This window comes from Rousettus aegyptiacus, unplaced genomic scaffold (assembly GCF_014176215.1).
Source record: "Rousettus aegyptiacus isolate mRouAeg1 unplaced genomic scaffold, mRouAeg1.p scaffold_m13_p_6, whole genome shotgun sequence".
Taxonomy (NCBI): Eukaryota; Metazoa; Chordata; class Mammalia; order Chiroptera; family Pteropodidae; genus Rousettus; species Rousettus aegyptiacus.
The window spans coordinates 15,055,196-15,079,610 of record NW_023416309.1 but is presented as its reverse complement, the minus strand read 5'-3'; the positions used below and the strand labels follow the sequence as shown (position 1 = coordinate 15,079,610).

Below are 24,415 nucleotides of genomic sequence, written 5' to 3'. Positions count from 1 at the left end.
CCCACTATGGTGCCCCTTCACCATGGGTACTGGTGAGTCCAGTTTCACCCTCCCACACTTCCCTGTCTGCCTCATCTGCCACCTCCCACTGAGCCCCTGACAGCAATAGATGGTGTATCTTCTTTGTCCTCCTGTCTCAAAGGGTAGGGCTAAACACAGCTCAACTGGGAGTTGTGCCTGATTGTCTCACTCCATCACTGTGACCATGGGCTGTGAAACATCCTAATCAACAAGTAATAGGGACTGAAGCGTCCTGCTGGGCAGCTGTGGTAAGGGTGGGTCACCCAAAAGGGCACGGAGCCTACTCCCCAGAGCCAGCACCCAGCCCTGCTCTCCTGGGCTCCTGCTGACTCTGTCCCCTGGAAGGGATGTTGGTGCAGGGATGTGTTGGGAGGAGACAGGAGGCATTTCATGGCAAGGTAAGTTTTCATGGCTGTGTTGTCACTCTATCCCTGAAGGCACAGGGCAGACCCTTCTTCCTCTCCAGGCCTCAGTTTCTCCATTTATTACTGTCTTTATTTGAGAAAGGAATTGAGAGTGAGAAGGAGTTTTCAAAGTCAGGGTTGTCACGCATTTACATCCCGGATTAGATGGAACAGAGCGTGTTTTCCTCTCCCTCATCCCAACATGTGCCCTGAGTTGTGTGTCAACAGGCAGATAGCTTTGCTTTTCTTGCATGAGCAAAACTAGGCTCAGAGAGCAACTTTCTAATAAAGTCACAGAGCAGAGCAAAAGACACACAATGGCTAGGGAAGCATGCAGGGTAGTGGGTGCCCACAGGCCTGGGGCAGGAAAAAGTAAGAGGTACCCAAGAGGGACTCACATTGAGCAGAAGGTAAGAACTGATTCGTTAGTTCATTTATTTAATAAATACTAGTTGAGCACCTACTGTTATGCAGGATGTGATTCTAGGTACTATTCATAAGTGAACACAACAGCCAAAGTCCAGCCCTTAGGCAACTTATGTTCCAGTGGTGAAAGACTAAAGAAGCAAACAAGCAAAGATGTATTATGTTAAGTGGCGATGAGAGCCATGGAGGAAAATAAAGCAGGGCAAGGGTTTAAGGAATTTCTGGGAAGGGGGAGGGGGTCACAGGGCCTCTCTGATAAGATGACATTGGAGGAGCGACCCCAGTGAAATGAAGGGTGAGCCATGTAGATGGTTAGGGGAAGAGCATTCCAAGCACAGTGACTCGGAGGCAAGAGTGTGGACGGCAGGTCAGACGGGCTGGGTGCTGGGTGTCGTCAGGGCTTAGCTTTCACAGGAGAGAAGCAGGAAGCTGCCTGAGGGTGGTGAGCAGGGAGCAAGTGGTTTGGTCTGATTGACTTTTCAAAGAGACACTCTGTAGAAACCACCAAAATGCCCATCAGCTGATGAGCGTGTAAACAAAATGTGGCATCTCCGTACAGTGGAGTACCATGTACCCATCATAGTACTGAAGTTCCAATACATGCTACCACACTGATGGACCTAGAAAAGAAGCCAGATACAAAAGGCCACACAGTGTATGATTCCATTTGTATGAAATGTCCAGAAAAGGCAAATCCACACGGACAGAAAGCAGATTAGTGGTTGCAGGGTCTGGGGGAGGCAGATGAGATGTGACTGCTCATGATACGGAGTTTCCTTTTAGAGTGATAAAAATGTTTTGGGACTAGATCGGTGGTAATTGTACAATATCATGAATATACTAAAACCCACTGACTTCTGTGCTTTAAGGTGGTTAAAATAGTGAATTTTGTCTCCAAAACAATTTATTTTTAAAGGACACTCTGACTGCTCAGGGTGAATAAACAATACAAGGAAAGACCATTACTAGGAGGTGAGAACAGTAATCAGAGGTGCTGTGGAGGAGCAAGACGTGGTCAGCTCCCTGGACCTGTTCTGAAGGGAAAGTCAATAGGATTTGCAGATGTGTTAGGGTTGTGGCTTGAGAATGACTGCATAGGCGTTTGATGCGAACCGGGAGAAAAATGGAGTTCTTCCTGAGTGGTGAAGCAGCAGACTTCACCAATGGTGAGAGTAAGGTGGAATCTGTAGATCAGCTTTCAGCATATTTGTGTGACATGCTTGTTAGACATCCCAGTGGAAGTGCCAAAAAGGCAGAGGAAAGGCTGGTAAGTGTCCAACAGGCCATTCCGGGGAGGGGGAGGGTTCCTCAGTTGAAGTATTTGCTGCTTTCTGCAGTGTAAATGCTGCTACCAGGGCTCATCTCCAGCTATCAATGTGACCTCAGCTGGCTCTCCTAGATCCTAGAAATCTAACAGGAGCCTCTATGAGCCAAGGAGGCACTGGCCACCACTGTGTGGCTCCTGGCTGGAGATGGGAATGTAAAGCATCGCCAGCATCTGGATTGTATTTAAAGCTACAGGTCTAGCTGGGTTCACCTGGGACCAGGGTGTGGGTAGAGCACAGAGCAGGGCCAAGGTCCAGAGGAGCCCCAGGGCTCCCCAGTGTTCTTATTAGGGAAGATGAGGATGGACCAGCAAAGACACTGACAAGCAGCCACACCTGAGGGAAGAGAGGACCAAAAGGGAGCACTAGAGGATAGGGGAATGACTGAGGCAGTTGGGGGAGGGGTTGCCTAGCAGATAAAGAGGCAGGACTCAGGAGGAGGAGGAGGAGGAGGAGGAGGAGGAGGAGGAGGAGGAGGAGGAGGAGGAGGAGGAGGAGAAGGAGGCGAGGCGGAGGAGGAGGCAGCCTGCCCTAACTTCCAACGCTAGTCAAGGGTTTGCCTGTGGATCTGTGTTTACTTTTCTGTTTTCAGCATAATGGCTCTTAATTGCTCTCATTAGGGAATGTCCAAATCTGACAACATTTACAGAGCAGGCCTACCAGGGTTTTTTTCTTTCTTTTATTACTCTACTTGACTTCTCTTGCCTGCTTTAAAGCACTCTGCTGGCACATGGATGGCTCAGCCCTTAGAAGGAAGCAGTACACCCCCCAGCTCCGCACTCCCCATAGATGTGCTAACTCATCCCACAGGGATGGGAATGTGCTTAGGTAAGCAGACCACTAAGGTGAAGTGAGAATTGGGATCTGAAAGGCATTATCCAGGTGAAAGCAGCTAGTCTCAAAGACTGCATTCTGCGAGATTCCATTATTCTTGAAAAGACAAAACTATAGTGATGGAGAACTAGTCAGTGATGGCCAGGGGTTGGGGTTGCAGAAGGGTGAGTGTAAAGCAGAGGTCCCCGACCCCCAGGCCGTGGACCAGTACTGGTCCATGGCCTGTTAGAACCTGGGCCACACAGCAGAAGGTGAGCAACAGGCAAGCAAGGGAAGCTTCATCTGTATTTGCAGCCACTACCCAGCGCTAGCATCACTGCCTCAGCTCCACCTCAGATCCTCCATCAGGCCTTCGATTCTCATAGGAGCATTCATCCCTAGTGCCAAAAAGGTTGGGGACCACCGCTGTAAAGGGATAGCACTAGAAATTCTTGGGGTAGTGGGACTGTTCTGTATCCTAGTTGGGATGGCAGTAACATGACTCTATCCATGTGTTAAAATTCATAGAACCGTACACCCTAAAATGCCTATTTCACTGATAACAATAGAAATTATCAATTATTGAAGACTTCTCCACTAATCCATCCTCCCCCCCCCCCAAAAAAAAAAGTATAAAGGTACCAGCATAAATAGCACCACTGATAGACTTTTAGACTCGGCAACATTCTGCTCTCATTGTCATTTAATTCAGCAAGCATGTAATATACACCTTCCTATAAAGCCAGAAAGATAGGCTGGAGGGCCTCGAGCACCCTAATGAGTTTGAACCTAATTCAGTAGGAAGTTGGGAGCCATTGATAGCTCTTGAGCATGCGTGATCCTCAGCTGCGCTTTAGATTGATTCATCTGGACACCAGGAGAATGGGGACAGTGACCAAGGGCGATGGCAGACAGTATGAACGGGCAGAGACTGGATTTGCGATGTGTGGGAATGGCAGGAGTTGAAATGAGGCTAGACTTAGAAATCCCAGTGATGGGCATGCCAGGAGCTCCAAAGGACAGGTTAGGAGGAGAAGATGGGAACTGCCATCACCTGACACCACTCTGCTGGGCAGTGGCCAGGCCTGCCTGCTTTTATCTTTACCTAAACTTAGTTCCTCATCTGAGTGCTCGCCACCCACCCTTGCATACTCTCTCTGTTATTTTATTTTTCTCTGTTAGTTTCTGTTTGAATCTAATCATCTCTCTTGTCCCCTTTCCCATCCCTCCTGTCTCTATCTTCTGATTCCCCACCGCATGCATTTGCAGATAATGCACATATAGCCCATTCGTTCATGCATTTATTCCTTTGTCCATTCGATCATAGTTATTGTGTAGCCAACACATATGTGCCTTGGAAGGTGTCAAGTGTGTCAAGTAGGAGGACCTCTTTGCAGGCCTGGGCAGCCGTGCTTGGGTTTGACTCTGGAACATCCAGAGGCAGCTGAGTAACTTGTGAGGTTATCACCAGGCGTGGTCACCCATCTGCCTAGAGCCCAGCATCCTGTCCCAGCCCAGGACCTATTTCTTAAGGCATTGTGGTATCTTTGTTCACAGGATAGGGGACCCAAGGCCAGGCACCTCCACCTGGCAGAGGGCTAGGAAGGGGAGGGGGATAAAACCATCCATTCCCTTTTGGCTTTCAGGATGCCAGGATTCCCAGGTTCACAGCCTCTAAATAATCATGAGCTCTGTCCGCCAGGCCTCCAGGCCTCCTAAAGGCAGTGGGATCCCTCATTTTGAAAGGCAGCCCAGAGAGGGCAGACAGTTTACCTGAGGTCACAAAGCATGTCAGCTCTGAGGGTCACTCCTTCTCTCCCATCCCCTCTAGCCCTCGCAGCCCCCTCCCTGTGACCCAGAAGCACAGGGAAGATGGTCTTGCTATTGGAGAGGCCGAGGAATGCAAAGTGGTAGGATTAGCAGCAGGCAATGTTCCCTTCCTGGTTTTCATAAGGCAGTTAGATTTCTTTGCCTGGCCACACATTTCTCTCTCTGTGGGAACAGGGAAATAGTTTTAGCATGGTAAGTAGACAGAGTCAGGCAGCTGCTGAGTGCAAGGTCCAGCTCCCAGCTCTGCACTGTCCCCTTCCTGCTCCTCTGTTTGAGGACCCTAGAGGTCCTGGCCAGTCCCCCTAGCTCTCTTGGCCAGCTACCTCATTTCCATAAGTACTCACCCAGCTGATTGCTCTGCTCCGTAAAGGTCTGGGGCAGCCCAAAAATTGAATCCTTCCAGAAATGGCTGTTTGCTTGGGGCAGAGAAATGAGGTCAGAGTGGCCGGTTCCAACTCTGGGGGTGGGTACAGTTAGCTTTGCTGTATCTGGTGGACACAGGTGACACCTCTGACGCCCCTCAAGATGGGATCCACCCAGGCAGTGGCTGCTAGAGCTGAGCAAGAGCCACTGGTCAGCTGTGCGCCCGTTCTCACCGGTAAGACTAACGCCTGTCCAAACTGGGACAGCAGGTGCCCCATCGTCTCTGATTCTGGCCTGAGAGGTGACCCACTCCCAGGGTAGAGAAACTGAGCCTCTGAGCCAGACAAGCTTGGAATGTGAAGGAGAAAGAGACAGCAGGGCTGAGCTACCACCATGTGACATGGGCTTTGCTGGGTCCCCAGACTTGGGACTCTACTTAGGAAAAAGGAAAGTGGGAGGCAAGGAGAGAGACAGGTGGTCAGGTGTAGCTGGGCTTTGGAAGTGTTAGAGTCCCATAGTGAACTAGGGCAGTGGGCTTCAAATTAGAAAAAACAATTCGAAAGCACCTGTCCCTCATTTACATTAATGCAAGTACCTAACGCACATTATGGTTCATTTCCTGGAAGAGCTGGAGCTGGTGGCAGGGCCAATGGATGGACAAGAGCCCTCCTGCGGGAGGGAGGGGAGGTGTGCAAGTGCAGGTGAGGAGCACCTGCCCACCTCTCACCCTCTTCTATAGACACATCTTCTGTATTCACGGTCGTGCAATGAAATTGACAGCTCCCTAGTAGTTTTTCCCCAAAGTGCCAGGTGCCAATCGGATTGAATTAGATTTCACAAGGGTTTTTGCAATACATGGAATTCACCAGCAAATTACTCTTAAAGAGGGAAAATCAATCATTTGGAGCAGAGATAAGCTGAAGGCAAGGCAGCCTGGGATTGATCCCGTCTGTGCAGGCGTGTGTGGAATCCAGCAGATAACCTGGGAGAGAGGAGGGGGAGTCTGGCAGAGAGGGACGGAGGAGGGGGAGAGAAGGCAGGAAAGGGGGAAACAGAGGAAGGGTGGGTGACAGAAGAGGAGAGAGGGGACAAAAGAGATGGAGGTAGATGGTAAAGGAGAGAAGGAACGAAGGGGAAATGGAAAAGAGAACGATGAGGGGGGAAAGGAGGGAAGAGAGAGCAAGGAGAAGGATAGAAAAGGGAGGAGAGGAGAGGAAATAAGGAACAAAATAAAGCGGTGAAAGGAGTAAGAGAGGAAGCAACAGGGAGAGGAGTGAACTGGGTTCCAGCCCTCAGGCCCACGCTGCTCAAGGGTCCAAACCACAGAGGAACTTGGGAAGGGGGTGTGGGTGGGCTGAGAGCCTGACCCGAGGGCAGCTTCCTTCACCCTGAGGCAGGCCTGAGAGGTGGCCCACTCCCAGGGTGGAGGAACTGAGGCTCTGGTAACCAGACAACCCCGAAATGCAGAAGAGAAAGAGACTGGCAGGGCGTGACCAGCTGTGTGACAGGGGCTTTGCTGGGTCCCTGGAATTGGGACTCTGTGCCTAAGAACAGGAGGAGACCGAAGGTTGTCCCTCGCCCAGGAATTGCCAGGGAGGTGCCAGCATCAGCTCTCCTGGACTCTGCAACCTGGGAGGTCCCCGGGGGTTGAAGCAGGTTTCGGGGGCTGACCGCTGCAGGGCCCCGTCCCATCATCCCCAGATTCCAACTTCACAGTGGGCAGCCTGGTCAGTGGGCCTGAGACAGCTGCGCCCGAAAGGCAAGCTGAGAAACGTGGTCCCCCCACCCCCAGACGTGGGGTGAAGGAGTGAGGAGAGTCCGGCCTCCTGCCAATGTTCACTTTGCCATGTCTGTTTGGGTTAATTAAGTAAAGGATGGACAAAGGAGTGATAAAGAATCTTCGGTGGTCTTCGATTTTCTGCCACCAATAGCATGGATTAGACCAACAGAGCGCAGTGGAAGAGGGAGAAATACCTAGGGCCCCTGCCCAGGATGTGGGGTCCCCTCATCCCTGCACACGTCCAAAATTTTGTCCAATTCTATTTGCCCCTCTCATTCCTGGCCAAGGGCTAGAAATCATCCCTTCCCCAGGGGTACCTCCTCCCCTTCTCCCTCCCTTCTAGAACATCAATAATAACTCTCCTTTACTGAGCACTTACTCCATCCCCGGCACTTTACCAAGATTTTGCAGCTCACCCATAATAGCTCTGTCATATCCTTCATCCTATTTTGCAGATGAGGAAACTGAGGCTCAAGGAGGTAAAATCGTTTGTGCCAAATCACACAGTCTAAAAGCAGAGTGCCCGGATCTGGAGTCAGGTTTAACTCCAAAGGTTATGCTTTCAGCCACCACCAAAGCTTAGGGCTTCGCATGCTGGCTGGCATCACTGGTCACAGGGCTCTTCCCTGGCAGGCTTGAGAGTGGCACTGACCCTAGGGGACCTAACTCTGGACTCCGGGTCCCCAGCCCTGTCCTCAGCCTTGGTTAAAGGTGTCCCGCCAGCCCACAGAGCTCCCTGGGTTCCTCGCAGGGTCCCTGGCCCATCTGTCTTGATTTATAACTCCGCAGTCCCAGCACTCCCAGTGTTAAGACTGTCTTGGTCCTTGCCACCCTTCCCTAGTCCACCCTGCATTTGCATGACACTGGTCTTTCCTCTTGTTGAAAGGAATTAAGGTCCCCTCCAGAGCACACTGTAGTTCACGGGATGAGTTGAGGACTCCCTAGCATTTGGGGTACAAAAGAAAAAGGCACACAAGGCTCCTGCCATTGGGGAGCCTCCTGTCTTAGGTAAGAAAACAACTCAGAACAAAACATGGTTGGGCAAAGAGGCAACACTGCTTCTTAATCCTGTGGATATGTCTTATTTTCTCCACTCCACGCAAGAGGAAACTGAGGTTCCAAGAGTAGAAATGAGTTGCCCAAGCTCACACAGCTAGGAAATAACAATGCCTGTTCCCCGACCCTGAGCCCTACCCTCACACTGCATCATACCACCAAGTGATCAACCCAGCTACTGCCCAGAATGAAACTGGGGAGAGGTGAGCATCTCTACCAGGCAAACTGGTGCCACCATCAGCATGGAGGTACCTTGAGGTGGGGAGACCAGGAAAGAGCTAGAGGGACGAAGGAAGCATCTGCAGTCCTCGGGTCCAAGGAAGGAGTCTGGGGCATGGGCCAGGCCTTTCTCCCTTTGGGTGACCAGGTCATCTGCAGAGGGGAGTGCTGGTGTCCAGAGCTGGCGGGTGATGACAGAAGCCAGACTCAGAAGTCAGGCCAGGCTCAGAGAATCCAGGACACCCCCATGCAAGCCCACCGCGGGGCCAACCTGAATGTGTACCTATAAGAGGAGGGAAAGTGCCCTGTGTGAATCCCACCCTGGGTCCTCTCAGGGTTGGTGTAAGTGTTCGAAGAACAGATGCACATAATAAACTCTCAATAAATAGTTGAAAAACAACACTGGGTCAACTCACAGAGCTACAGAGAGGGTCACTGCAGAGAGACGGGGAGGGTCCTTTCTAGGCAGTGCCTGCTCTGACTGCTCTCAAGGCCACCCCTCCACTTCTAACAGCAGGAGACAAGGTTTGGGGGAGTTGATGGGCTGCAGCCCCTTCTGGCAGCAGCTGATAACGCTGGGGCTGTCCTGCCGCCCTCCGCGGGGGGCTGCAAGACTTCAGTCACCAGGAACAAAGCATGGCTTACTGCATGGGGTGGAAACCAGAGGGATCGAGGAGTGTCCTTTCCTCTTCTAAAAAATAAAGCCGGCCGGCCGTTGCAGCCCCACAGGCAGCCTCTGGCTCCTCAGCCCGGTGAGGGGAGAGCGGAGCTACAGCTAGTCTCCAGGACCTGCGGCAGCCGGCTATCAGCCTTCTCATCGCCTCTCCCAGCCGGAACAGAATTTAATCCCCCAGGCTCCTCTCTATACACCCTGGGACTTCTTTTGATGTTCCTCTTTATCTCCCTTCCCAACAAAATTGCCCCTCCACAGTTCCAAGAGGGCCTCCTGCCTCTCCCGGCCTCCCTCCCTCCTCTTCCCACCAAGCAGCCCCCTGTGGGGCTTGTCAATGAGCAAGGACACAAGGAGGCTCGGCCAGGAACGGAGAGGAGTGGGGTTGCACCCTCCACCAGCCCCGGCTTCCCCAACCTCAGCCTCTGTTCCCTGACCTTGGGAGAGGGCTTCCCCTGTGGGCCTTGCTCCTGCCCTTTGGAGAGTCAGGGAGGAGTCCATCAGTGCTCTGGCCCTGGGCCTGCATTTGGAGCAGCGTTGTACAGTGGGAGGGGCACTCAAGAGGCCGGGAGAGCGGGGTGATCAAGAGCTTAGATTGCAGGAGTCAGAACAGAAGTCAACTCCCTCAGTGGCAGCTGTGCACCTGAAACTCTCTGGCCTCAGTTTCCTTCTTCGTAAAGGGGGTGGCCTGTTGCTAATGTCACACTGGGCTGTTGTTAAGATTGTGGTTAAGGTATGTGAACACATAGTTGGAGCTCGATAAATGGAAGCAGTTTTTATATGACGATCCTGCCCAGGGCCACAGTTAACAGGGCTTCGTTACCAACTTAGAGAACTGCGTGAACATCACCCTCACACATGGCAAGGCGGTCAGTCACAAGCCAAGTCCCAGCAGGAATTGGCCCTCTGGGCAGGATATGAAAGGGGCATTTGAGGGGGCTAGCCAAAAGGTGGCCCTGGGGTCCCCGGATAGTCATGTGAAGGGGTCCTGACAACTTCAGTGCGAGCCCTGAGTGAACTCCAGTTGCTGGCTGCAGATCAAGGAAAAGGGAGCAGACCTCATCCGTTGAGACCCACAGATCTGGCCTGAAGGGGCCAGAAAGCCACAGCGGGCAGGAAACCCAGTGCTCCTTCCTGGCCAGGTAAACAAGCTGAATCTACACTGAGCTCAGCACCACCTTCCCAGTCACCGCCTCTGTCGCTCGCTCTTTGCCTGTACACCCTGGTTACAGTCACAGCCCCAGCCCCAGCCCCCGCCCCCAGCCCCCAGCCCCCAGCCCCCAGCCCAGCGAGGTTTTAACTCAGCCTTCTTCCTCTAGCTGCTCATCCACTGTATCTCCCTGATTGATTTTCTTCACTGTTCTCAGACTCGCTTCTTCCCTTGCCTTGCTCCCTCCTGGTGATTCTCAAACAGCAGGGTGCATGAGGACACCTGGAGGGCTCGTTAAAACAGTGCTGGGCCCCACCCCTAGAGTTTTTGATCTAGTATATCTGGACGGGGCCCCAAAATTTGCATTTCTAATGAGTTCCTAGGTGATGCTGATGCCACTGGTCCCCGTACCACACTATCCTAGTAGTTCTCACCCTTGGATGCACATTAGAAAGAATAACATGGCGAGCCGTAGGAAATTCTTATGTCTGGTCTCTTTGCCCCTCCCCCCCCCACCCACAAGTCTGATTTCCCTGGTCTGGGATGCAGCCTAGGCATGGGGAGATTTTAAAACGCCGCAGGTGATTCCGATATGTGGCTGGGTGGAAAGCGACCATTCTGCCTCTCCCCTGCTGGCCTCTCTGTACTCCTTTGGGTCTGATGTTTTCCCGTCCTTGGCTGTGCAAAATGGTGCACTAGGTAAAGTAAAAAAATAAAAAATAAAAAAATGCAGCTGCCTGGGCCCTACCCCCGAGAGCTTCTGACACAGTGGCCCTGGGCATCTGCGTTTCATGTTAGAGTCCCACTGGCAATTCCTATGTGCAGCGGGAGGAGGAGGGCTGTACTGGCATGACTCGCACATGGCTGCCAGGTTTCCCTCCTCTTCCCTTCCCTTTTTGACCCCAGCGATCCTGTGCTCCAGAGAGTGGAGTAGCTCTCCATTGCTCATGGAAAAAATGCCGAAGCCCTCAAGATGGTGCTCCTGGTGGGACTCAGGAGACCCACAGAGCCTCCCACTGTCCCAGCAATCTAGCCAGCTTCGCTACATGGACCCATGCAAATCAGCTCCATTGTCTGCTTCGTCATTAATTATTCATTCCTGGCTTCGTGCCTTTGCTCAGGGCAGTGGTTCTCAGATGGTGGTCTCAGACCAGCCACACATAGGCATCACCTGGACCTTGTTAGAAATGCAAATTTATAGGCCTTAACCCGGGCTTACTGAATCAGATACTCCCGGGGCAGGGTAGCAATCTACTTAACAAAGCCTCCAGGTGATTCCGATTGAGCTAAGGACTGAGAACATACTTAAAGCCACTTCTTCCACCTGGCATCCTTTCTCTGCAGGTCCATTTTCCTTTTCCTTTGTTCCTAAACTCAGTTCCGAACTGCCCTTCTCTGGGCAGCCTCCCCTGCTCGGGCTCACCCGCTAGCGTTCTCTTAAATTCGGCCGTAGTGTGCTAAGCGTTATCATCCCAGTTTTCTTTGGTAACTCATTGTGCACTGGAGCTGCAGCTGGGGGGTGCCACATCAGACCCTGACTCCACCCCCTTTGGCCGAGAAGGCGCCCAGCCCAGCCTGGCGGCTTGTCCTTGCTCTGCCACCAGCCACCTGTGCAGCCTCAGGTGGCTCATTCGACCTCTCTGAATTCCATTTCCTCTGGAAGGACTTCCGAGCTCCAGCATTCTTTTGTCTCCACACTACGCTCCATGGGAAGAGGAGACACAGAGTAATGGGTGAGGAAAAGCTGCTGAAGCCCTTTTACTTCCTGAGTACCTACTGTGTGCCTGCTCCCATGCAGGTTTACACTCCTGAGGCTTACATAGTCTGTGGCCTCAGGGGGCTCCCTTAAAGACATAGCTTTACTTGAAAAATCTGACCTAGAGCAATGTGCTGCATAGTGTGCTTCTGTTTGTGTCAAAGAGGGAAGGCTTGGATATGTAATGCTCACGTACGTGCGGTTTTCTGGAGAGAGAGACCCAAGGAGGGGTATGGTAGTTGCCTCTGGGGAAGGCTGTTGAGCAGCTGGGGCAACGGGGGAAGGAAGATGGTCACGTGCATTTTACACTTTTGAATTATGTGAATATTTTCTGTGTCTATGTTATCAGGGTTTTTAACGTTTTCTACGTAAGGACTATTAAAACATGATGTTCGGGATCATTTCCTGCAGGGGTTGTGTCTAGGCTCCTGAGAATAGGACATAGGAACATGGCTCTTCCTCTCCCAGGTTCCCACCCCTTTCTCCCCCACTTTGGGTGAGGACTGAGTAAGCTCAGGGAGACAGGAACCCTGTGCTCTTGTACCTCTTCTTCTGTGTCCCTCCCCATCCTCTGGGTGTGGGGCTGCACAGACCTCCCCAGCCCCTGGCGTACACACACACACACACCCCCCTCCTCGCACCCCCAGAGGCTGGGGCCCGTCAGAGACAAAGGGGCTGTTCCTCTGGGGCAGGGTGTACTCCTGGGGTCCGTCTTGGCCCCTCTTCCTTACACTGACCTTGGATCTCACCATCTCTTCTCTTTGATTCCTTCCTCTCCTCCATACCTCTCCGGCTCCTTCTCTGTCTCCACATCCTTTGACTGACCGACTCCCACTGATAGAACTTGGTAAGTGAGCCTGGGAAGGGCTGGGGCAGCATGGCGGGCACCGCAGGGAGGGGGCTTCGTAGGGGGTGTTGCTCCCTCTGCCTGGGCACGGCTCAGCTTGCCTCTACCCTCTCAGGCTTCCAGGTCCTGTGATGGAGGGGCCCACGTCCAGGGGAGGGAGAGGTGTTAGTGTCACCTGCTCAGAGCTGTCACACTCCGCCAGCTTTGGCTATTAGTGCCCCTTCGGGCATTTAATTGATCCTCTCCATCTGACGGATGGATTCCACGCCAGGGAGAACTGAAAACTGCACAGCCCGACAGGCCCAGAGGAGCGTTGCCCGCACAATCCGTGGGAGCCGCTCTGGGCAGGGGGCTCCGGAGGCCCTGCTGCTTGCCTGGACGCCAGGGTTGGCAGGAGAGGCTAAGGAAGCTCCCCTCCCATCTCCCCATTCACACCCACTGAACCAGTGACAGGGCATGGGCCTACTTCCAGGCCCTGAGAAAAGGCTCAATATAGGAAGTGCCCTTGTTTTGGCAATTTGTAGTTGTAAATGGAAAAAAAAAAACCTCAAGAGACTGAGAGGTAAATGTTAACGTGCATTCATTCCACAAATACATTTGAACACCTGTGGGATAGCTCCAGGGGTGTAAGAACCTAGTGACCTCTTCCTCTGCTGAGGGTGCCATTCCTGGCTGAACTCCTTGGCATTTCCAGGCTTCCGGGTTGCTCAGCTGTCCCCCTCTCAGCAGGAACAGGTTCTAGAAGTGAGCCCCTCAATATCCCTGGGCAACCAAAAAGAGAGACCTCCTTCCCTTGCCAGCCCCCAGTTCCACAGAAATGTACATAGATGGGCTGTGTTAGGGACTGGGCCAAGGGTGGGTAATGGAGGATCAACAGGGGCCACTGAGAGCCCAGGTCAGTAACCTACTGGGTACCTGCAATAGGGCTCAGGAGAGGCTTTTGACTGGTTGGTTATAAACCACAGGTTACCCGTCTAGGGTGGGGGTTATTTGGGAGTAATCCCCCCTTTTGTGCAGGAAATCGAAGAGGTTGAATAACTTTCTGAGTAGGCCAGACTCCTGCTGTGTCTCCCATATTCATATCCTAATCTGGGGACTTAGCAAGCATGGAGACATCACACACTTTGTGTGAGGATGAGCCAGGCAGCATCTGAGGGCTCTGCAAGCCCTGACCCTGGTTAAGATGATCAGAGACACCTGACCTAGAGTGAGCTACCCCCACCGCCATCACCCAAAACCATGGACCTGAGCTGCTGGGCCTTAGCAGAACCTGTGAAGGGTGTGGTAGCTCTGGCTGTCTGGAATCCAGTGTCCCCTAGGCCACCATGGGCTGGCCACAGTGTGGGGCCACACAGATTTACTTAGCCACTCAGCCAATGAGATTATTCCCATTCCAAGACAGCATTTCCCTGATTCAGAGGGAGGATGGGGAGAAGCAGTGTCCTCTGTCCCTTGTGCCCTCTCCTATCCAGGCTTACCACAGACATTTGCTTCTCTCCCCTCTACTCCCTTATGATCTTTCTTCTATCTCCCTGCTGGGTCTTATAGCTGGTAGATCCCTCCCCACTTGGGGTCACTGGGACAGAGTAAAGGAGCAAGTGGAGAACCAAACCACCTGCAAGGATGTTGTGGGCATCCAATGGGATAATGAAGGCAAAAAGAGCTGGAGATTTTTAGAGGGCCTAGACATGGGCAGGGGAGGGGTCAGGAGGCTGGAGCCACTGGGGGTTAGAGGTCAGACAGCCCTGCTCCTGCCCCTGCACCTCACCTACCTACCATACCAAAGCAGCTCTGTCCCACCAGCTGCACTCAGGCCCTTGGCCTCCTGCACCCCTGCTGACTGATTTCTCCTCCATTCTTGACCCAGGGCCTGAACAGCATGTTTGAGGTGTACCTGGTGGGAAACAACTCCCACCACTTCATCATCTCCCCCACCTCTGTACAAGGGAAGGCAGACATTCGCATCCGGGTGGCCATCCCTCTGGACTATGAGACCGTGGACCGCTACGACTTTGACGTAAGGCCTCACTCACCATCTCCTTGGATGGGTGGTGGGATTTCAGGGGGTCACGCCATCTCATTAAACCCTGCTTCCACTTCTCCCCACCCTTCCCTGTGGATCTGACTCAGAGAAGCCCACTGAACCACAGCCGGGGCTGAGGCGAGCCTCCCATTACAAGGACAAGGAAATGTCCAGGAATTGAGTGGAGTTCTCCCAGGCACTGTCACAGCCTCAGAAACCCATCAGGAACTCTACTGTCCAGCCCCTGCCAGCCCAACCCCCATCAGCCCCATCCTCCTAGCAGAACCAGTGGCCACCCTAGCCCTATGAGCAGTGATGCAGGGATTCACAGTAGCACACACCTGGGATGGGCAGTGACCCAAACAGGTGCTCTGGGTTGGGACCAGCGAAGGCCCTGTCCTAGGCAGATTTATGGGGATGAGGGTTCAGGTAGCATGTAAGAGCTCACCCAGGCCCTGCTCTGCACACACAGCTCTTTGCCAACGAGAGTGTGCCTGACCACGTGGGCTATGCCAAGGTGAAGATTACCCTCATCAACGAGAATGACAACCGGCCCATCTTCAGCCAGCCACTGTACAACATCAGCTTGTATGAGAATGTCACCGTGGGAACCTCTGTGCTGACAGTCCTGGTGAGTCCTCCCTCTCTTGCAGGGCCACCGAGCTCTGGGGCCAACCATGGGGAGGCAGCCAGAGGGATTTTGACCATAGAGTCTAGGCACTCACAGAAGGGGATGCCCCTAACCCTCCAGAGACAGTAGTGTTGGTGTATGAACGCATCTGGACTCTTCTCAATGGGGCTGTCTTGGCCACGGCAGCAATGTGGAAAAGGGGCCAGCCTGAGAGAAGATGAGATTGGGCCAAGGACACTTTGGTTTTCTGCCTCGTCCATGAGAGGGACTGCGCCTGGGTGGGCCGGGAGCCCTGGAATCATTCTCTAGTGGGGACGGGTATCAGCCATCTCTGGGGAGGGTGGCCCTACCCATCTGTGCACAGGCACCAGGAAAGAGTGGGCTACTTGAAGGCACTTGGCTTCTCCAGCTGCCCTTGGCTTGGACTTTGACGAGGGGCCCCTTCCAGTGTCCTTTTGTGTCAGCCAGTATTCTTAGTTGCAAGAGATAGAAACTTGTCAGTGTTTCAAGCAAAGAAGGACTGGCTCGTGTAACTCAAAGTGTAAGTGATTTCAGCCATAGCTGCATCCAGGCACTCAGCCAAGCCGGAATCTGACTTCAGGACTGGACTCTGCATTTTTACATTGGCAGAGAGGGACACCAGCACCCCTAGGCTTACCTCTTACCAATTTATCAACCCTAGTTGGGAAAAAATTATTTTTCAGTAGTTCCAGCAAAAGCTCCAGAGCTGATTCTTAATAATCCAGCTCTTGGGCCATTCTGGAGCCAGTCATCATGATTCTGATATACCAGAGATGGGTCATACTCCCCATAGTGGAGCCAGGGGTTGGGGTCAGCCCCATCCAAATTGGGGAGGGGACTATTTCCAAGGAAGTTCTGCTATAAGAAGAAAGAGGACTGGTTGCCGAACATATCTTAGTGGTAGAGGTGTATTACGCAAGCCCAGGGCCTTGCCCATAGTAGGTAGTCAATAAACATTATGGTGTTTAACTTGCCACTGCCCCTCCCTATCTACTCTGATGGCTCCAAGGTCCTAGCTTCTGTTTCTTGCTCCATCCTCACGCCAAGTGAGACATTGCCTGCTGATCCCAGACCCTCCCTCTGAAGTGTGTTTACTTTACAGACAGATGGTATGAAACTGTATTGAGCCCCTAGGCCCTACCCATCTGACAGTTATTAATATTTCAAACTGATATTTAGCTAGGCAGGGTGTCGCACGTAAACAATAAGTCTGCCATGGCTGTTTTCTTCCCCCTGCTTCTCTAACTCTTAACTTGGCTTTCACAAGGTACTCTGTGCGGTCACCTGGCGCTTGAGACCCCATGGACCCTCCTGTAGCCATAGGGGCTGGGACTTCTGAAGCCAAAGAAAGTGTCTTTAGCTCCCCAGCCACCTTCGAATGTCAAGGTGAAGAGCATAGGAGGAGGAGGCCCCACCCCCACAGACCTGGGACCATGTGGCAAAGAGTTCAGGTGTCAGGTCCAGGTTTGGCGAGGTGTCTGGGTAATTCTTCCTGGTGTTCTTGCTGGGGATGGAGTGCTTCACTTTGCAGTCCCGATTTTTTGTGGCCCTGGAGATGGGTTGCAACAGGCTGTGGAGCAGGAGTAAGGTGTGTAGGAAGGCGTACCTCTTGGCTGGTGGCCAGCTGCTGGTGCTAAGGACGATGCGTCAGGCCCAATTCCATCTGGGGTCAGTACTGGAGACTAAGTCCTCACACTGTTTCCTCAAGCCCTGGAGCAGTTCTGGGCCTGTGTGGACCCCTGCCCGGTGCCCATGACCCCTTCTGTAGTTCTCTCCCAGGCGTCCTTGAGGTGTTTAGCAGATGAGTTCAGCCTCCTCTGCGGTCGCCTGAGGGTCTCTGTCCAGGGCCAGTTCATCTGGCCAGCCCCCAGTTCCTGCGTCTGTCCAAGCCTTGCCCCCACCTCCTTTTTCAAACCCCTAGCCTAGAGTTAATGGAATTGTGTAGACACAGGGGTGCCATTTCACCCAATGTTAAGCTCCAGCAGCAGGGTTGTGCGCCTAAGGTTATTCAGGACCTAAAGTGAAACTGCATAGGTCCTGGTCTTCCTGTCTTTGCTGTGTTGCTCTAGCCATGTCACCTCTAAGAGCTCTTATTTCTTATCTGAAAAACGGGCATGAGACCACCCCCCACCCAAGGCTGCGGTCAAGATATGTGAGCAATGGGTGTGACCCCTGCCCATCATCTTCCAGTCTCCCCAGGTGCTCCTAGAGCTCCTAGCAGGTGGTAAGTTTCACGGCCACACCACACACAGCCACCCTGCCATTCTCTACTCAGACCCAGGTCAGCTCATTTTCTCCACCTTCTTTGCTGCAGGAGGAGCTGAAGTTATAGCTGCTTGCTCAGGGACTGTGAAATTCCTTCTCCCTGACCTTTTCTGGGATGTTATTAAAATGTTTCATGGGCACTTGTGTCAGAAAAAAATTAGGAAGAAAAAGAAAATGTTTTAATTTTCACTGAAGGCTGGGGCAGAGCCTGCTGCAAGGGGCCTCCCTAACCCCCACCCTGGCATGGCCCTGTTTCTGTGGCTCATCGTCTGTTCTGGGAGAAGGCAGCAGTTTCATAGTAGGGCAGGGAAGGCAAAAGAGGAGGGGGCTGGCACCTCCAGCCTGGGAGTCCAAGCTGGGGTGGAAGGGCTGGACCTTCTCGCCTCCCTGCTCCCTGGATTGCTCCCAGCCCAGGTGTTGAGGCCCTTATAGCCCGCAGACATAACAAAATGAGTTTCAAGTGGTGGAGGAGAAAGAGTGGGGGTCTAGAGTTCAAAGCCGACCTTGAGCGCCGACTCAGATGACTGGGGCAGGAGCCGCTTCCCTTCTCAAGACTTCATCTGTAAAATGAACAAGATGGATTAAAATGGCCTGTGGTTCTGTCTGGGCATGAGGCATTCATGCCCAGAGGCAGGGGTATAGCTGAGATGACGTCCAAGGACTGCTACTGCTGTTATAAGTCATTTCAACAGCTGTTATTGAGGACTAGCTGTAAACCACACACTTGACACGTTATTTCTAACCTAAGTAGATGCTGTCATTCTTATTGTACAGGTGAGGAAACTGAGGTGCGTAGGAAGGTTAAATAATTTGCTCAGGGCCCCAGGGATAGTAAGCAATTGAACTGGAATTCTCAAAAAGATTGCTTGATCCCAAGCCACAGACTTAACCACTAGGCTGCCCATCTAGAAGGCTCTGCACTGGACTGTCGAGCCTGTCTTTTCAGCCATGTTCAGCGCTGAGGGTAAAGAGAGGAGCTGGAAAGTGCTTTCTGCAGGACTCAGGTGGACAGGCCACAGGATTGCTCCAGGCATTGTGTCCCTGGGTTACACTCTGGACCCTCAAGAACCTCTGACACTATCAGGTGAATTTCTAGCTCTCTGGGTCCCAAGCCCTCGGGTCAGAGGTAGGTGAACAAATTTGATAGGAATACCAGGGCAGGGAGACCTGAGTGCTTTAACCAGGGAGGCAGGAATCCCAAGGCAGCCCAGAGCTGTTTTCATTAGGCAAGGCTTCCTGGAAGGAGGGAGGATGCAGGATGAATGTCAGTGGGAGTTGGTCCTCTGTCTGAGGGGTGACCACATGGGATGGGTGTGCAGGTTTTATGCACCCATGTATGTGTGGGGAGCATGTGAGGTATGTTTTTTGGAGCTGTGTGTATGCACATACACGCACAGCCATGCTCTAGTGTCTCTGCATGTATCTGGGATGCAACTATGTGCATCCGGGTATGTATATGTAATACACACCTGTGTGCATGCAGATTCTTGTATAGTGTTGGTGGCTCCCCATCCTCTAGATTGTCTGGTTCCCCTCTCATACTCAGGCTAGTCTGATTTTCGCCTTCCCATCCTGCCTTCTGACCTGACAACAGGAGTTAGGTGGGAAGACCACTGGGTATCTTCCTGGGATTCTGCTGAGCTTGGGGCAGCCCCACACCCTGACCAATTGGTACCTGGGGCCTAGCAGGGTTTGTGGGTGATGTTGGACAGTAGGAAAGCAGTAGAACCATTCATTTATTCAAATTTTTGTGAATACCTACTTTGTGTCAGGCATTTGGCCCTGAGGACACAATGGTGATATGAGTCTTGCCTTCATGAAGTTCACGGTCTCCTGAGAGAGCCTGATGTTGATACTAAAAAGATGAACCCCTACACGAAGTATTACTATGACGGAGAGATCAGGGAGTTAGGAACACCTGTAACAGGGCACCTGAATTTGACCAAGGTCAGGGAAGGCTTCCCTGAGAAAGTTGCAATTGTGTAGGCATTAACAGGGGAGCAAGGGGAGGAAAGCACATTGGAGAAAGTGGGACTAGCATGTGCAAAGGCCCTGTGGCTAGAATCCAGTGAGGGGGATGTGCTGTGCCGAAAGGTAGATTCCTGCTCTCGTGAGGTAGATGGGGCTCAACTGTCTCTTCCTCCTGAATTCTGCCTACCCCAAACATAACCAGTAGACTACTATTCAGAGAGTGGAGAAGACCTTTATCAAACCATCTACATTCTCTTACCTATTTCATCCTGGCAGACACCTGGGAAACAGCTGACAGGTTGTACCTGGGATGTACAAGGAGCCAGCCTGGCCTCCTGCAGTATAGGGCTCATGTCCCCAGATTTATTCTGTGTCCCTGAGGCATCCAGTGAGGGATACTGAGGAGGAGCAGTAGCTGGGAGGGAGGTTACTCCTAGGGCAGATCTTGCTGCATTCCAAGGCCTTTCCCTGCTGTAGGGAGGTGTGGCATAGCAGGAATGGGCAGATGATGGGCTTTCAGACCAGACAGGGCTCTTCTCCAGGTAGAAGAATCAAAGCAAGAAGGAGAGGTACATAACCCTGAATGGGCAGGTGAGCGGCCCAGGGCCACAAGCTCATGATTCGCTCAGCCCAGACGTCAGCTCCAGGCAGAGTGACCCCATGGGGGCTGAAAGGCATGGCTACTTTCTCCCCTCTCGGCCTCTCTTTGCAGTCTTTCCTTGGGAGGCTAGTACTGTCTTGGGCAGGATCCATCCTCCAGGGGGTTTTCTTCCCATGAAGTGCCTTCCTAGCCCACATAGCTAGATTTTTGGGAGACCCCATTGTAGTGATGCGGATGGAAATAGTTAAGGGCTGACAGACCGAAGGAGTGGTTTTGATTATTGGCCTTAACAGACCCCAATCGAGCTGCCGTCCAGCCTGTGTACAAGCCCAGCTCTGCCAAGGTGGACCCTTGGCAGGATGCTGAGCCTGTTTCCTCCTCTGTGACCTAGGGTAGGGTGGAGGTGTGGGGAATACTCTGATAGGATCCTATCTGGGATAGTTGTTGTGAGAACCGAGTGGAACTGCGCGAAGGCACTCAGCACAGAGCCTGACCAGGCACGCACCCAGAAAAGGTCAGCAAGTCAAGCCGAACCTCCCGGCTGAGACTTCGTGGAGTGGGTTACCATGCTCGGAGCCGTGGCCCTGCCCCAAGCAGCCGTGTAACCTGGGCAAGTCAATACGCCCCTGGGACCCCAGTGTCCTCATTATGAAGTGAGGCGATTGGGCCGGTTGCTGCTTCAGGGCCTCTGGCTCTGCAAAGTCTCTAATTCCCACTCATTGTGCCTAAGAGGAAAGGGGAGCCGCTCTTGTTTAGTTTCACTCTTTGTGACAGACATGCTCCCTGCCCCTCGAGGGTCCCTCACTCACCCACTGGCCTCCAGGGCTCCCTCATCTGCTGTGCCCATCCCTCTCCCAGACCCATTTGGAAGTTAGCTGGAATTTCCCAAGGCATTCACCTCCCTGCTCCTAGAGCTGACGGGCTTTGCCCCTTGGTCCAGCCTTGCTTCTGCACCCCCTACAGCATCAACAGAGACAGCCCCGCTGCTGCTTGTCCCCTACCTCCCTCCTCCACTCACCATGAATACCACTGACACCAAAAGGAAAAGGTGTGTCGTGATGTCACTGCCCCCGGCCGACCTCGGTGAAGACCAGCCTCAATCCTAGTAGATGTAAAATACACAGTCTCTTCCCCAGCTTAGTGATCCGTGGGGCTCCTTCACCCTGCAGGCTCAGAGAGCACCTCCCACTACCACCACCACTATGTTGCTGAATGCAAGGAATCTAACATGGGCCTCACCCAGGTGCTAGGAACCTGATGGCCCAGCCAAGTGGTCAAGGAAAACCAGTCCCCTGCCTCAGTCTCAGGTGGTGCTCCCTAGTAACCTCTGGCTCCTTGCAGAAAGGCATGCTGCTCTGCAACATGAGAGAATACCTCCCAGCTGCATCAACACCTGCTGGAGGGAACCTTGGCTGGGAGCAAGATTTTGAAACCGGGGAGACATGGATTCAAATCTTGCTCTGTGAGCCTAGGCCAATGCTTGGCTGTGTCTGACCCTCAGTCCCCAGAGTTTGCTATGGGCATGATGATACTATCTACACTGTGATTAAGAGAGATGGGGCATTTAGAGCCCTTGGCACATTAGAACACGTTGGGTAAATGACAGCTGTGATTGCTAGTGCCATGGACTTCATCTTATTTGAAGATCAGTAGCTCTAAAACTTAGGTGTGTGAGTTCCTGGATTGTCTGCCTTTGGGTCCAACTTCACTGACTGGACACCAGGTCTTCTCAAGTTAACACACTCGTTGAGTTCTTGTCTGTGCCCAAACCTGGGGATCTAACATTTAGGCCCCAACCTCAGGGAGCAGAAGACAGAAAGTTTATATAAGGACATAAGAGAGGACCAAGATTCTTGGAAGCAGACCACAGATGCAACAGGAGGGTTGGCTTCGTGGGTGTGCGGCCTGGCCATTTGCTTAGAGACCTAGACTTAGAAGGTCTCACACTTGGTTTGATGCTTTGCTGTTGCCATCTTGAAACTCTTAATTTTTGTACAAGGGGCCCCCCATGTTCGTTTTGCACTAGCCCCTGCAAATTACATAGCTTGTCCTGACTCTAGTAGCGTCACAATTCTCTGCCCCAAGGAACTCAGTGGTTCTCCACTGTTTCCCTCCGTTCCCACATTCAGTCAACACTCACTCAGTAAACGCTTCCTTTGTGCCACACTCTGAGCAAGGGCCACAGAACTTGTTTCCATTTCAACTGCGGCACCCCAAACTAGGCTGCACAAAGCAACAGCCATTTTCTTATGCTCTTGGATTTGGAGGCTCAGAAATATAGAAAGGGCTCAGCGGAGGGCCCTTCTCTGCTCCTCAAAATCTGGAAGTGACAAATAGCTGGAGGCTTCTCCCTCCCATGTCTGGGGCCTAGGCTGGTCCAGCTAAAGAACTGACTCAGTGGGGCTGTCGCCTGAGCACCTACATGTGGCCTCTCCACATGGCATAGGCATCTCAGGCATGAGAGGAAGCACCTCAGAGGAAGCCTCTGGGGAACCAGCATCCCAAGAGAACCAGTCAGAAGCCATATGGCCTTTTCTGACCTAGCCTAAAGGTCACATGATATCATTTCTGGTGAATTCTATTGGTTATAGTGAGTCACTAGGCAAGTTCAAATTCAAGGAGAGGGGTTAGAAATGCTTCCCAGCTCTCAAGAATATCAAAAAAAATTACATAATTGTAGATGTTTCATAAGCATTCAGAGCTCATTCCAATTCAGTGTTCTTTACTGAGACATGTGAGCATGGAGCCTGGAGACAGGAAGTTCCCTCTTTTCCTCCTGGATATTGTGCAAAAATGAGCAGAAGAAAGGGAACCCTTCAAATCCCATTTTCAGCCTGGTAAGAGCTCTCCATGAATAGTGGTAGGAAGGGAGGGAGAAGAGTAATCCCTGCTGCCTCCAGGCACCCACCGGCCAGGAAAGTTCCAGTGCCTGGGTTGGCAATCAAAGCCCCTACTCCCGGCCCTGAGCTGCTTTCCACCCCTCTGTCCTACTGTACCCATTCTCCAGCCCAGATTCCCCAGCTCCCTGCACAGCTTCCTGTATGTGCTCACACTACTCCACCTCTCTCCCCTTTTCTCCTGAGACTGTGAAAATCCTACTGACCCTATGGGGCAGTCCATTTGGCAGCCTCCCCATAACAAGCCCTCCCCCCAGTGACAGGCATGTGCCTACATCACCCAGGGTCCTCACCCTCCACCCTGCATACCCTCCACCTTGCTTCCCTTGGTTGCTCTCACCAGTCTTATTAGGGACTTTGTGGCTGATTTTCTTCCTCCCCACTCCACTGGAAACTTTCCAAAGGCAGGTTCTCTATCTCAGCTTCCCCAGAACAGTAAATTTGACCCCTGGGCTCTGGAGCATCCATGAGAGGGTAAACCAATGCTTTCTGAGAGCTCTTTCTAGGTCAGGCAAGGTCTGAGGATGCAGTTCCCACCCCCAGAACAAAGGTAGGGTGTTGGATTGTATAATGGCCACCAAATTCTAAGATCCCCTGGGCATCCTGGTCCTAATCAGGACATGTGATTGCAAGATCAAGGCTGAAGTACACCCAGCTCCTCAGCGTGGGGTCTGCAGACAGATGAATGGGAGCCAACCCTGCTTCCTTAGCTGCTCCTGGGCAAGCCAGAGAGCCGCTGTGAGCCCCTGTGTCTCCCCTGCAGAGGGCTTTCCCACTGTCCCTCCCAGAGCAGGACTCTGCACCCTCTGGGCCCCCAGATGCAACTACCATACTCCTTTACTCAGTGATTATTTATCAAGGTTATGGAATGACGGCGGTGAACAAGACAAAGAGCCCTGCACATTTCAGGGACAGGAGACAATGAAAAGAAATACAGAACACGTCAGGTGGGCACACGTGCCATGGGGAAAAATATAGCTGAGCAGGGTGGGGAGTGCCCCAGGGGCATCGTTACTGTGTTCTCTCAAGTGGTCAAGGAAAGCAGGCCTCTCACAAAAGGTGACGTTAGAGCCTTGAGGGAAGCTTAGGGGTTGTGGGGGGCGGGGATCCAGGAAAGGGCTGCCTCAGGCTGAGGGAGCTGCAGGTGAAAGGCTTCCAGACAAGAGCCTGGCGGTACAGGTGGATATGTAGAGAGGACAGAGAGGTGAGTGACTAGGACAAAGAGCCATCATAGGTGACTGTGCCAAAGAGAGACTTGATCACTGTAAGTGCTATGTGGAGAATGGGAGTCGGGGAGACAGGATGGAAGCTGGGAGACCAGGTGAGAGATGACTGCTCCAACCACA

The 24,415-nt window shown here is 52.5% G+C and overlaps 1 protein-coding gene across 2 annotated transcripts in view; it reads left to right on the top strand.

The window, feature by feature from the left end:
- Nucleotides 1–24,415, top strand: part of CDH23 (cadherin related 23) — a 344,899-nt gene that overhangs the window by 174,698 nt on the left and 145,786 nt on the right. Inside the window, exons 11-13 of one of the 2 annotated variants that reach the window (XM_016162284.2) lie at nucleotides 12,655–12,660; nucleotides 14,528–14,677; nucleotides 15,156–15,314. In XM_016162284.2, the coding sequence (XP_016017770.2) occupies nucleotides 12,655–12,660; nucleotides 14,528–14,677; nucleotides 15,156–15,314 (315 nt within the window). The remainder of the gene's footprint in view (nucleotides 1–12,654; nucleotides 12,661–14,527; nucleotides 14,678–15,155; nucleotides 15,315–24,415) is intronic. The other variant, XM_036223824.1, reaches the window with a different exon arrangement.